The sequence below is a fragment of the Coloeus monedula genome, assembly GCF_965178545.1.
Source record: "Coloeus monedula genome assembly, chromosome: 9".
In the NCBI taxonomy this organism is placed as follows: domain Eukaryota; kingdom Metazoa; phylum Chordata; class Aves; order Passeriformes; family Corvidae; genus Coloeus; species Coloeus monedula.
Window position 1 is genome coordinate 20,403,069 of NC_138789.1, and position 14,386 is coordinate 20,417,454.

Consider the following 14,386-nt stretch of genomic DNA (forward strand, 5'->3'; position numbering starts at 1 on the left):
CTCTATGTGTGTATGATATTACAAATAACAAAATCAAGGACTATTTTAGCCCAGCCTGCACCAAAAAAAAATTGCAGTCAGAAGTTGTACTTAATATATTTGATCAGAAGTTATTAGAGTCAGTTGTTCTGCTTTCCACCTGAATTTCCTTTCATCATTCAGAGAACACCCAGTGGCTGCTGATGTCAATGCTTGGCTGTTAGTAAAATCTGTTGCTATGAATAAGAAGCTAACCCCGTGTCCTGGGAATTGCAAACTTCCCCTTGACTCTTGCTTTCTTCAACACATGTAGCTTAAACATATCCACCTCTAAAATAGGTTTAAAAGACATTTTCCATGGTAATGTTGATAAAGCTGGTTTTACAAAGCATTCATACCCAATGGTTCCACCTGGAAGATGGATGTATGGTAAACACTATATTCACCAGAAGCAAGTTCAGACAACGTACAGACATTGTGAGAAAAGCAGTGTAGGCACTGTTCAACCAAAGCACGGGTATTTTCTAACATGCAAACATACAATGTCAGCTTCCCCAAAACTAATGGTAAGAGTACAAATCACATATCCAGCTCTGACCCACAGATTAGGCAAGTTCCTTAAGGAGCTAATGAGCTACCAGCTTTCAAAGAAAGACTGCATGTTTTGCCATTACACAGGAGATGGAGCAGGAACTTGCAGCAGAAGCATTAAGGGAGGGCAAGGAAAGTCTATGTCAAGTGAAATGAGGCAGATCATGAATGCAAAATCTGTGTGAAAGTATTAAGTGCAGTTTCACTCTCTTTGGGGCTGTCACTTCCCTGATGCTTCAAAAAGGGAAACACTGTGGTAGGCACAGCTCCCTGCAATAGTATACTGAGACAGAGAGCTCTGTTTTTCTTTGCATTGTGCTGTGTTGGTGTATTGTGTATTGTACTGAATTCTTAATTAGGCACATCCTTGCAATTTTGGCAAGATAGCTCCTCAAAGGAAAAACAAATAAACCACATAATTTTTTGTAAGCTTAAAGATGAAAAGTAAGCGGGAACATTTTTCTGCCACTGAGACTTTGTTTTATGTGCACTTATTGTTGGGGTTAGGAGAGGCCACAAATAAGGACTCTTCCTTTGAGTATCATTTTTCTCAGCTTTGTGTCCTTTACCCTGTTCTCAGGTCAGGATATTGGTGCATAAATTAGCTGCTTCTTTTTCTTTTGGGAACTTTGCAGAGGAGAAAAGTTTGGGGCATGTGTTTTGCATGTTTGCTACAGCCTCTAGAAAAAACCCCCATAATAGTTCCAGAAACTATTATTGAATTCTTTCGCTTTTAGGACAAGATAGAGCAGTAGGACTAGATCTTTCTGTAGCTGAACTAAGGGACAGTTTGCTATAACAGAGCAGAGAAATAAAGAAAAAAACCCCTGAACATCCTATGTAAATGAGTGCCAGCTAAGTTCACTGATGGAATTTTTCTTGCTTCTCTGTAAAGTATTGATTACAGAATAAAAAGAAGGCTTTAAATATCACATCCTGAGCAGGTGTAAATTGAGGTAATTTACTGAAATTAATATAACTATATTATTTATGCCAGCAAAAAGATCTTTCTTGTATGCAGGTCTGTTTTATTTCAGGATATACACTGTCAGATTTGAAAATTTTACTAAAGGGCTTTGGATTAACATAATCTTTCTTCCTAATTCTGAAAGCCCTTATAGAGTAATAAATTCTAATACTTAAAGAAAAGCTTTCCAGAATTTATGTTTAATAAGAGATTCTATGCAGATGAGTTATTGATTCAGGATATGTTCTCAGACTAAGGATAAATCCATGGTTTTATTCTTTCAAACAGTGCTGTGGGACACAGAAGTTTGCAGAAGTTGCAAACAAACCAGGGAACTGGAAAATGAGAACAACTGGAAAATGCAGAAACCGTTCATAAATGGTGTTGTGTCAGTGTTTACCAAATACAGCATGTAATTGAAGTAAAAAGCAAAAATTTAATTTAAAAGGTCAAGTAATTTACCTTGCATAACTGTGTCTTGCTTTCATAGTATGCAATCAGAGGGTTTGATGCTTGGTAGTAGCTTTCAATTCTTTCCTCAGTGGTTTCAATGTTATCAGAGTTCTGACTGCTCTGATTCCTCATCAGAAGGCGACTGCTCATGGTTTCTGCAGAGCAGTCCAGGCAGAGCACAAGCTTTGGTTCCCCAATCTAGAGACAAAGGAAAACAACAAACATTCAAAGTACTGGCCCGGTAAAACAGATTTTGTTTGGATAATACCAAAACAGTCATCAAGGAATTTATTAGCAAATAGTACTTGTCTATGCAGAAATTATGCTTATTAACAAACACTTCCCATTGCAGCAGCACTCAGAGATGCCAGAATTGAGGATCAAGGCTGTGCTTGCCTGGGCTCTACACAGAGAGATAAAGAGTCAGGATCTGACAAATTCTGGCTGCTTGGACTGAAGAGCATCAGTTCATTATTTGCTTGATGCAAAGAGTACAGGACTTATGGAATACTTGACACAGTTATATTTGTAGCCTTTTCTTCGTTCAATGCGTGAAATGGGAGTGGTAAATTATAGCTTAGAATTTCAAGATGCAGTAGCAGGAAATGTCCCCATAAAAGTGTGCCCACTTACAATGGAAATGAGGAACAACAGACAGGCTCAGGGACACCATCAAATATTCACAGGAATACATTCTGTCAATTACTTTATGTCACACGGTATTTTATGTCCTCATTTGCAGTGTACCCACATAATTCCTACCCATGGTGTAAAGGAAGAATGTGATACACTTCTCTACGTTTTCAAATTTCAAATTCAAGTAATTTCTAAATTCTGTGAGAAGCTGACCATTTAATGCTGTTTGGCTAGTGACAAACTAGTCAGAAGGGAGAGTCTATCCTTTCCCATAATAAAAATAAATATGGATTTATTTATTTTTATTCTTAGGCCTGGCAAAGATCATAAATAATTGTCTCTCTCTACATTTGATCATAGATACTGCAGTAGTTTATGGGGAAAAAAAGAAATGGCAAGAAAGAGCAAAATGTTCTTTATGGTATTTCAGGAGAGAGCCAAAAGTTCTAAACACAAATCTTCATCATTCTTACCCTGAAACACTGAAAAATATGTGCGTCATTTAGCATAAATCTTAGAATGCACTGTCATGCACCCTGCTCAGGCACTCTCTGACACAAGATTTTGTATGAGCAAATACTGCTGGGCTGAATCCAAAGGGAAACACTCCCTATTTTGCTCTCTCAAGCAAAATAAAAGTGTTACAGGTTCAGTGAAAAAAAAAATGTAATTCTTCCATGCAGTTATGTATTTAATCCTTCAATGACATTCTCGGTATTTTTCTCATTCCTTCCCTTTCCAGCAGAGATCTGGAGAACACTTTTTAGGAAAAAGTGAGAAATCTTGAAAAAAGATGACTGCTCTTCACACTAGTGACCATTACAAAATTATATTTTTACCATGGCTACAGCAAAGAAAGTCTAAATGGTTGATATGTGGAAATTGGTATTGTTATCTTTGTGGACAGCCCTTAAAGGAAAAAATATTCTAAAGGTAAATATTTCATGTCAGGCCTTCTGCACTTGACTGAGGATGTCTGGATTGTGTTGACCTTTCTACTACCCTTAATGAATTTCTAAGAGAAGCTGAAGCCAAGGGATTATGTCAGACAGTTCAATGACAGGCTTTTATCTTCCCATTTTTCCCACACAGCCCAGAAAACATTAATGCTATTAGCTGTAGTAGCACTGGGTTTGGGGATTTAAAAAGCCAACAAAGCAGTTTTAATAGTGCAAGAGACAGAGAATTAAAAAAAAGATGTGGACTTAATCAATGATTTAAACAAATGCCCTTTTTGCATAACGGGACTAGGATGGTGAGAAGTTATTTCCTCCCAGTTTCACATGAGGAGTTCTATGCTCTGTTCTAAATTATAATAGAATAAGTGGGAAATAATTCCTTCATCAGTTATATTCATATCATCATCTTACAATGAGGACAGGAAGGAGTCTACTGACTGATAGGATCAGATAACAAGATCTTGCTTGATAGACTCAGTCTGATCTGCTTTTGAAAAATATACACGGTTTTCTTAAAAGTTGTAGCATTGTTATCTGGAATTCAAAACACCAGAACTATCTTTCTTCCAAACTAAACCCCACAAAAAGTGAAAGTAATCCCTTATCAGGTATTACGGCAATTTTGGCTGCTTTTTTTTCTTTTGTTAAATTACTATTTTCCTGACACAATTTAGCTTAAATGATACATACCAAACAAGTCTAATGTTTTGGGTCTTTAACTTGTCCTACTGGGTATTTCCCACCTGGTGCTGGGGAATGTATAATTTAATAATGTTTCCTCACCTTGCAGAAGGGAGGGAACAGAGGGAGGGAGGGAACAGAACATAATTCTCTAGAATTATGGCTGGATAAAAGTACAATTGTATCATAGAAGGGAATTGGGCAAAACTGGCAGGAGAATAAGCTGTTTCTACATAGCTCATTCTGTTTATGAGTCAAGCTTTGAAATACAAGCATTATTCTTGATGTCTTGTAAATAGAACAGGTCTTCGTTAACAATTATAAAGCTTTTTACATATCATGTAGATATATAGCATTATTCATCTTCACTTTGCTGCCATTAATTAATAAGGCCTGATGTGCATCTCTTTTCATTCAATTATAATTTGAGAACTTCTCATCGCCCTTTGGAAAGAACCGCAAGCATTATCTCAAAAATGACTCATTTAAAAAATCTTCTCAGTCTTACTGAGCAGCTCACAGCCAGCCAAGCTCACCCTGTGAAAAGTGGATACAAGGCACAGCAGGGGTGACTTAGCACATTCAAAATGGTCACTTGAGGCCCTTGTCTTTTACTCCAAATACCAAATGCAGTTCAGGACTACAGGACCTTCTGTTGCTTTCAGGGAAATGTGAGGGGCTCTGCTTCAGCACTGGATGCATTAAGAGTTATTTGGCTGGCAATACCTCAGTCCAGGACACTCCAATCTCTAAATCCCACTTCATAACACAGACCAGTGTCCACAGGACACGAATGTGTATGCCTGCCAGAGAAACAGCACTGCTGAAATCGTTTTCCCTTAGACACAAAATGAAAGAAATCCCCAACATCTCTTTAATAGTCTACAGCATTTTATTAAAGGGACTAATAAGTCAACATTTCCATGAATGGCTTCTATAGCAAATCACATTGCCCATTATTTTGTCTGGCTGTTGACGTCTAAATCTTGCTAGGCTTTTGTGGTAATCAACTAAATAAAGCAGCTAAAGGTTCAGTGAGAAAACAGGGGATTCGCTGAAGTTTTATTACCTTGCAAACTTGTTTAGGACGTTTGTGGAGTGTAATATGATGTAACATATACTAACTATTTTCTCTAGTTCATGACTTCTTTTCTCCTAAACCCTGGCAGATTCATTCATAGGCTTAGACAGAGTATTTTCTGCAGACTGAGAAATGCATGGCTGAGACTTCTCACTAGGTCTTAGCACATACTGAGGAAATCGATAACTCTCGGAACTGCCACGCAGGCACTTGCAGAACGCTCTTTTTATGGCTGTGCCACCTGTTACTCATCACCAAAATTAAATCTGTGTTTGGCTGTTTCAAGTGGCAGCAAGCTTAAGCAGAGCTGGCTCACTGTTAATAAATATTAACTGTGAAGATACATACTTTTATGAACCTACATCAGATAGTGCTTGAACAGATTTTCATAAGAAACAGCACCATCTTCTAGAACCAGAAAACTGGTTCTGAAATTATGCTTTCCACTAAATGTGAATTGTTTCTGGTTTACATTAAATTTAGGTAAAATCAGCCTTTACTTCTTGTATTCTAGAGTCTGTGTAGGTAAGGGCAAAAGCTAGATTTGCTATACTGATGGGATGCCAAAATTTCAGTGATCAGCAGCACAGCTCTACTGGATTGGCTTTTTACATGTCCCTGCTGCAATCAGCTGAAGAGAGGGACCCAAGCAGCACCAGAGTTACAGGAGTTATAACACCATTACAATTGTATGGTCACCTTGCTCTCAAACTCTTCTGCATCTTTCAGCTCTTGGGGATACCCATCGATCAGGAATCCTTTTGTGTCCCCTGGCTTGGAAACCATGGCTTCCTTCAGTAGCTCTAGAACAATACCCTGTATAGGAAAGAGAGGGAATTAGTTGGTTAATTAGTAAGGTTGATACCTTACTTTGTTACACTGACTTTAGTCCTACACCCTTGAAAATGGCCCTGTTTGGCTATAAGTAAGTCCTGTAAATGAAGGTGTTTTTCTTGTCCTGCTGGTAGCAGGGCACCCTGCTTTTTCTTCTCTCAGGACCAGCTATGCCACACAAATCTAGTGTTGCAATCCATCCAGGATTTCCCAAAGTGCCCTCTAGATAGCTCAGAATATTTCCTAGTTTCAAAATGAATGTTAATATCTAGAATGAATGTGAAACTCTAGAGTACTGTTGCAGCATTTTCCAATCTGATTGCATTTTGCTATGTCACTGGTGTAATTACATTACATGGAAAGTGACCCCATCTGACCAAACACACTGAAGAGCAAAGCAATCAAAATCAAGCCTGAGCACAGATTTTAGTTCCCCCTGAGCAGCATTTTCCAGTATCTTTCATTAACAAACACATCCTCTGACCTAGCTGCACTTGCAGAAGAGCCATCAAGAGTTGGGACTGTGGACCTGCCATGTAAAATCAGGTCCATCTGAGAATGACACCCTCTGCCTTCACAATCTCCATTAAGCTGCAGTCCAGCTGCTCTGGGATGTCAGCCAGCTCTGCAGGGAACTGCTGCAGGTACTGTAATTTAAAATAGCTGCCAGGACAACCAACTCTGAATCTGAAATGTAACACTATAAAAAGGACATAAAGTTTCTGTTTCCTGTACTTATATTTTGCAGTGCATCTGTCTCACTGTATTTCATGTCTAATTTATTGCCTATGTGAAACATAAAGAAATACTAGCACTGAAAGGGGAAACAAGTGCCACAGGTTTGGCAATGAGGAAATGTCCCCCTCAGGTTACAGATTAATTTTACTGAAACGGGAATTACCAGCTCCAGTATCTATTTCCACTGTTTTAGACAATATACCTACCACGGCCTTTGTTTAACCATTAGGACCCCAAATAAAACCATCACTTACACCAGGCACAGGTTCACCAGATTCCACGATGTCTTTGATCAATTTACTTCTCTCTGATAATGACAATAACTCACTTTGCAGAAGGTCACTAGTGGACAGGTGAGTAAATCCGTATTTCTTGGCTAACTGTTCACATTGGCTGCCTTTGCCAGAGCCAGGCCCACCTTTGTGAGGGAAAAAATAACTAGAATCAGAAAAGAACAAAAACTTTCCAATTCTCACACTGTAGCCATCATGAAAATGGGAGGAAATTGATGAAACTGACTATTTTGCAGGGGTTTTTTTCTAGAGAAAGTCTCTACAGTTGAACAAGTCATATACTGCCCTTCTGATACAACTACACTGATGACTCAAAAATGTGTATTGAGTTTGAAGGAGTCACAACAGTGTGAAATCTCTCTCACAGAGGAGAACCTGTTCCTAAAACACCATCAGCATGTTAAGAAAAACATGGAACAGCCTGTGGAAAAGGGTGTTTGACTCAGTACACATCCATTTCGACAGCTCAACAAATAGTAGCAAAATAATGTTCATTGCACCACTGTGAGGGAAATAATGAGCTCCCACCTGCTCATTATTTCCCTCATCCTGGCCCCCATCCTGCTCACAGGAGCTGTGGGAAACAGTGGGCAGGAGAGGCAGGGCAATCACCCAGGGGAATGCTGTGGGTGTCCTCCTGGCAGGAATGGCACCTCGAACCTCCTGCTTCCTTTGGCCGGCGAGCAGCCCCCACCTCAGAGCCCCAGAGCCCGGCCTGAGCCGCTCTGCAGGTGCAGGCGCAGCCCTGTCCCAGCTCCGCCATGGAGGCGGCTGCTCCTCCCTCCGCTCCGAGGCCGATGGCATGAAAAGCCAAAGGCCTCTTCAGGCTCCTGGTGAGGCTTTGCAGCCACCCCCGCCCGGCTGGACAGAAGGACAGTCCATGGAACCTGCTGGAAGCCGCTTGCCAGGCATCCCACTGCGGTGACCTCCAGCACTGCTGGCGGAACTGAGGTGAGGCCCCTGAGGCGCCATAGCGGTGCCAGGGTGTGGGAGGCGGGAGAGCAAATTGCTGCTGTGAATTTGTGGAGAAAATCTCACTGCGTGCAGTAGCAATTTCGCAGCCTTTGATGGATCTATTCAGAAGATCTACTGCAGCAGGAGGTAATTATAGCCTTGGAGGCAGACAATGCTCAAACTCTTTTCAGTAAAGTTTTTTCAGCAGGTGACCTGTGTATTTATCAAGTGTTGGGACTTGCAGGTAGGGCTACACAGCTCTGCTACGTGCATTTAAGATGCTAGAAAATACGTGGCTTTCCTGTTTGCTTATCTTTCCACAAACAATAAAGGATTAACACGTTCACAGTAGAGCGATTTTAGCACCATCTCCGCCTCACTTGAACTTTCTTCTAACTTTTGTGTTCAATGTAAGAAATAATTGCTCTGAGCATATAATTTTCAGAGAAATTACAGTACTGTAGCTAGGACTAAAAACTGGGTCATAAAGTAGTATCAAAGGAAGGGGTTTGTTTTCTATGATCTGCAGTCTTTTACTTCAGCTGCTTCTCTCAAGAATTACCAGCCTGTGGTGTGAGAATCACACCTGTGCTAAAATTTTTCTAGAGCTATCTTTGCTGCAGGCTTCTCTTCTGGCCAGTGTGGGTTGCATGTTGTTTTTCTATTGCTATAATATGAAGAACATTATTGTTTTGTAAAAACACTAGGTGAAAGAAAACAAGGAAAAAATAGGAGTGGCTATAAAGAAACAGATGTAGAGAAATTACAAGCAAATTACCAGTAATGAGTCCCTTAAATATCTGAGTGACAATTAGTTGTATTTCTGGCCTGTTTGGGGGGTTTTTAGATCAGTAAGTTTGTGCATGCATGTGCTTGTTTACACTTTCTGTCTCCTGGCCTTGAATATGCAAACAGTTCAGTAATTTAATCCTATTTATTTGGTGTATGTGTACAGTATTAAAAATTCCCAGCTATAAAGATTATTGTATTCTTCTTCTTCTATAATTGTTTCTCTTCTGAATGCAGAGCCCAACGAGAAATTTCATAATTTCTCCTCATATACAAAATAAACTAGATCTCTTCTTAGAAAGAACAATACAAGGACATTTTTGGGTTTTTAGCAGGTAAATATTCAGAAAACTTGATGTGTTTCTAATACCTTTGTGTGTTAGTATTTTAAAAGAGAACACTGTCAGAATGGCACAGTATGCAGGGCATACACCATAATGTGTGTGTCTCCAAAACATTTATTAAAATGACCATTTATTTTATTAAAAGAGTTCCAACAAACCAGAAATTAACATGGTGAGATCTTTAAAGAGTAAAAACATATTTGAGTAAGTTACGTGCTGAAAATAGTAGTTTTTACGGCCACTGGTATTAATTTAGATTCATTTGATGAGTAGCAAAGCATCCTGCTGCTTGACAAATGCATATGACCCACTTTATTCAGTCTTGTGCTTTCTTATCCATGAATAAAACCACAGTTCTTGCTTGGCATGATCTGAGAAGTGACTGAATTCCCCAGGAAATTCAACATTGAGGGCTGAGTACAATTTGGCCTTCACACCAGTATTAATTTACGTGTCTGAAATTAAAGTATTATCTTGTCTCCCTCTGAAGTTCCTTAATGTGACTAAAATAGAGCTATTCAGGTGGGAAAGGATGTGAAAGTGCATTTTCTTACTAATTAGGTGTTTCCTTCTTGCTCAGAGTTTATACTTAAAAGACTGCTACATAAGCAGCTTTAACAGCAAATCAATCCTGCAGCCATGAAGCTCATGATCAATTTGTAGTCTTACAAAAATTGTACCAGTTCTTTTAGTGGGTGTTTTTATTAAATCTATTAATTTTTCTAAAGAAAAAAAAAATTACTTGAAATAAGTTTATCTGGAGTAACAGCTGCATATGAAACATAACAAAAACTAGCAGAAAGATTTTTTTAGAAGACTTCACTGCAGCTTGTTATGCTGGTTTTCATATGGAAAATACTTGAGGCATTGGAGAAGGTAATCAAGTTTTCCCCATGGCTCAATTGTTAGGAGAAAAATATGTCCCCACTTTTGTTGTGAAGGCGTAAGATTCTTTATGAACACTGTCATTTTTTCTGTATGCTGTCATCCTGTACTCTGCCTACGTATACTTTGATAAAAAAAGTGTTGGTTCATGATAACTTGTAATTCAGATTAATCATGTTGTCTTCTGATTTCTACATATGACACGAAAAGCTAAAGCCTAGAAAACAGCCAGAGGAATTATGTGTGTGATGTGACCGGTAGGACAATACAGAACTACCAGCAGTTCTTCAATGTTAGCATGCTTTTGCATTTTCCTAATATTGCTCACTGCAGCACATCTTGCTTTAAAGCTCATTTGGTAACTTAATAAAAATCAAAAATTGCAGATGAAGAAATTAAGAGCATTGTATTAAGCAGTGAGGTTATTCTTGGAAACAGAACATCTTTGAGTGTCCCTTTGTGCTTTTTGTTACAAATAGTAAGCAAGAATGTGGAACCAGAGTACTAACACAGAAATTAAATGCAGTTCTCTATATTGCTTTTCTGTAGACAAGGCCAGATTAAAAGGTCTGTGCAATCCCTTAGAGCAGGATTCCCTTCTATTATGTTGATTCATCGGCCTGCGTGAGGGGATCTTCTGGTAAATAAGTTTCTGGCAGCACTGCTGACTTAGGTGGTTACTTTTACCCGTGTAATTATTGACTGCAGAAATGCTTCACAGAGAGCCCTTCAAGGGAAGAAAAGCAATGGTCTCAGTGAGTGGGGTGACGTGACCAATTGCCCAAGCGGCACTTCTGAATGTTCAACTGCAGTCAGCCCTAGATCAGTCAAAGGTCTCAGTTCCCCTCCCTCCTACCCAAATCTTCCCCAGACTGGCAAAGACCACGAGCCTGGGCATGTGACTCAGATGTACTGCTCCTTAATGATGATAGAGGGGGCTGGGACTGCTGCTGCGGGTGAGCAGGGACAGGAACAAGCAATATGAGCAGTTCATGGACCAGCTTTGCTGTCGGAAATACTGATAGAGCAAAAGTGTCATACAGACAGACTGAGATGCCTCTATTTTAAATCTTACAAGTTTATCATATACTAAAATATCATGAGCATTTATATAAAATGCCAGCAGTAGGATTTACAACACAGTCCCACCATTTATTTTAAAATGTTTCAATTTCAAGACCTTGTTATCATAATGAGTATCATCCCTATATCATGGAGAAGTGCCTGCAGGGGAAACCTAGCTGCACAAGGGAGCCTCATAAATCTGAATTGAAACCAAAATAACCTCAGTTATTCTGTCCCTAAATTCAAGCAAAAATATTGGAGGACTTGATCAGTTTGGCCATTTTATCAATGTTACTTGGATTATATACACAAGTAAAAATAAGCCTTAACTTAAGAATATGGCATTTGAAGGCTTCTCAATAACACCTCATCTGTTGTTCACAAATGATTTTAGTGTAAGTGACACCATAGAGGAATTATGCTTTTATATAACAAAAACAACAAAAAAGCCCTCAACACTTTCTTTGTATTTCTTTTTTCTAAGAAATTATTTTCATCAGGAAACAACTTGTGGCACATGTTGGCAGAGTGATGCAGTATCCTGGGACATGACTGAGTTTTCATCCTTCTTAAAGAAAATGTGAAGTTTATTACACGGCAAGTCAGGGAAATCAGCCTTCTGCAGCTTCTACAGTTAGCTTGGATTGACTGGGGTTTAATTATCAGTACTGCTCATCCTGTACCTCTCTGATTGTAGAAGGAGCTGCAATACAGGTACTGTAGCATACTTTAGGTTGGCAGTGACCTCATCTGGTTAAACCTTACACTCAAAGCAGGCCTAAATTAATGATAAATTGAATTAGATTAAGTTGTCCAAGGTCTGACATACCTGGGACAAATAAAGAGTTTGAGGTTTGTGATATATTTATTTATTTTATTTTGGTGTGAACGCAAGAAGCTCCTGTCTGCAGCTGATAATGTCTTACTTCTTGGTGTAAATGGTGAGAATATCATCAGTGTCAGCTAAAAACTGGTCTTTCTTACACTGAGTTTAAGCAATTACCAGCTTTAGCTCATCAGCAAGAATATAACAAAGATTCTGTAAAAGAAAGTGGTTACATTAGCTATGCTTTAAACACCTCATTTACAAGTCAGCGGGGAGTTTGTTTCTGATCCAAGGTGCAGAAAGATTCCCGAAACCTCCTGTTTCACATCCAGCCTCAACCAAAGGCAAATGTTTTCTGAACCTCCTGCAGAGGACAGGGAGGCCCCAGTAACTGTGTTATGTGTGACAGTTTCGTGGATGCAATATGGAATATTGCAATAGTTAAGAATTAGAAGATCATACATCATTCACTGTGGTTAAAATTGATGAAATAGGAGGTTTTGTTTTCTTTTTTTCTTTGATTTTTAATGACTGCAATAATTACTTTTGAATATTAATTAGAGCATCACCCAATTTTATATTCACCCCTCTTTGTATTTTTTTTCTCTTGAATTTTACTTTACTGGCCTAATTTGTCTTGGTTTTGCCTCTTTTATTATCCTGCTGCTATCTCCTATATTTTTTACTTGCTGGTACTGTTTCTGTGGTTTACAATACGGATAGAACATTGACATTGTTGCTTAATTAATCTGACTTGACTGTTATTCCAATTAATTCCTACATTACCTCTAATGTAAACTTTTGTTAATTAGATTGTTTCTTTTTCTTTCCCTTTTTGGACAGTTTTCAAGGGTAATTAGTGGGGGAGGGAACTGCCTGTTTCTTTCCCTTTGTCTTATAAACAGTGTCTGTTTGTCAGCTATGGCAGATGGTGCATTTATTTGATTAGTTTGTAAACTACTTCAAATGTACATCTTTAAAATTCTAGCTTTAAAACACCTTTATAAATATCTTATTATTTTCTCATGAATACACACACCTATGTAGTAAGGTGTCATCCCTAATGACACCTGAGCCCAAGAACAGTTTTTCCTGTTCCAGTATCCTATGGCAGCCTGCTCCAACCCATCTTCTCTGCTCTCTCTTTAGTCAAGGTATCATGGGCTGAACATCTCTAGAACTGCCCACCACAACAGAGAACTTAGCCACTGACATTTGGGGCTTTTTTTCCTTCTCCCCACCCCCAGCAGTTTTGTTCTGCTCCTGTGAGATTTCTTCAGATTTTTCTTTCACTCTCGTACCATTCACAATGATCACATTTCAGCTCTTGACTGACTTGTAAGATAACTTCCTTCCTGCACAAATGGTGTTCATTTGGGTAGTGTGTATAATGCTAAACCTGGAGTGCTTGTGGATCAACAAGTGATCCAGGCAGATTTACCTGCCTGAAAAGAGGGATGGTGGTATTTTGGGAAAAAGTATAAATCATTCTAGATAATTTTTTGAAAATTAACCCATGTTTGGACTTAGTAAAACTTTTCATTACAACCTTTTCAACAAAGAAAAACAGAGTTTTGATTAAGCATAATTTACCTCTGTTCCCAGAAAGCATTTACTAGAAAGTCTGAGATGGATTTAAGAGCACGAATAAATAGGAAAAATGTGTGGTTTCAATTTTAAGCTTCAAGATGACTAATAGATGCCCTATAAAAAATTATAAATAAAAATTTAAAATCACTCTTTGTAAAATAAAAAGATTCCCAGAGGCAAATGAAAAATATGCTTTGCCATGGACAATTTCAGAGGCAAAATTCCTTGAGTATGTAAACTTTTCTTTCCTTACAAATCTGTTTGTACAAACCTAAACATTATTTTTCAATAAGATATGCAAGACAGAGAGAATTAACATTTTTCACTGTAGTGAACAGCAGGAAGGTGTACTTCAGTAAGCAGAGATTACAGTTTGCTTAAAGGCTGAAAATTAGGTGTTACACCCCTTTCCCTTAAGAAAAGTCTCCAGTGAACTCTTCAGTAACCTCATTTTACTTTTTCAAACACATAACATCCATCATAGGCTTGCAATAAATTGAGTCAACTTGTATTTGGTATAAGAGAGTGTGAGATAAAATTACAACATGAGAAGACTCTTCATAGAATCTTTTAGGTTGCAAGGCACTTCTTGGAATCATTTAGTCAGACAACTCTGTTACACCAGGATCAGCTACAGCAGGTTGATCTGAGCTCTGTCAGGTTGGGGTTTGAACATCTCTAAGGATGGAGACTCTACAGTTTCTGGGCAACTTGTTCCAGT

General features: G+C 38.6%; 1 protein-coding gene across 1 annotated transcript in view; it reads right to left on the reverse strand.

Annotated features, from left to right (window-relative positions):
- The window catches only part of AK5 (adenylate kinase 5), a gene marked incomplete at its 3' end in the record, with an annotated part of 81,002 nt that overhangs the window by 5,983 nt on the left and 60,633 nt on the right, over positions 1-14,386 (reverse strand). Inside the window, exons 10-12 of the mRNA XM_082286856.1 lie at positions 7,174-7,337; positions 6,047-6,163; positions 2,000-2,188 (exon numbers count right to left, since the gene is read on the reverse strand). Of these exons, the coding sequence (XP_082142982.1) occupies positions 2,000-2,188; positions 6,047-6,163; positions 7,174-7,337 (470 nt within the window). The remainder of the gene's footprint in view (positions 1-1,999; positions 2,189-6,046; positions 6,164-7,173; positions 7,338-14,386) is intronic.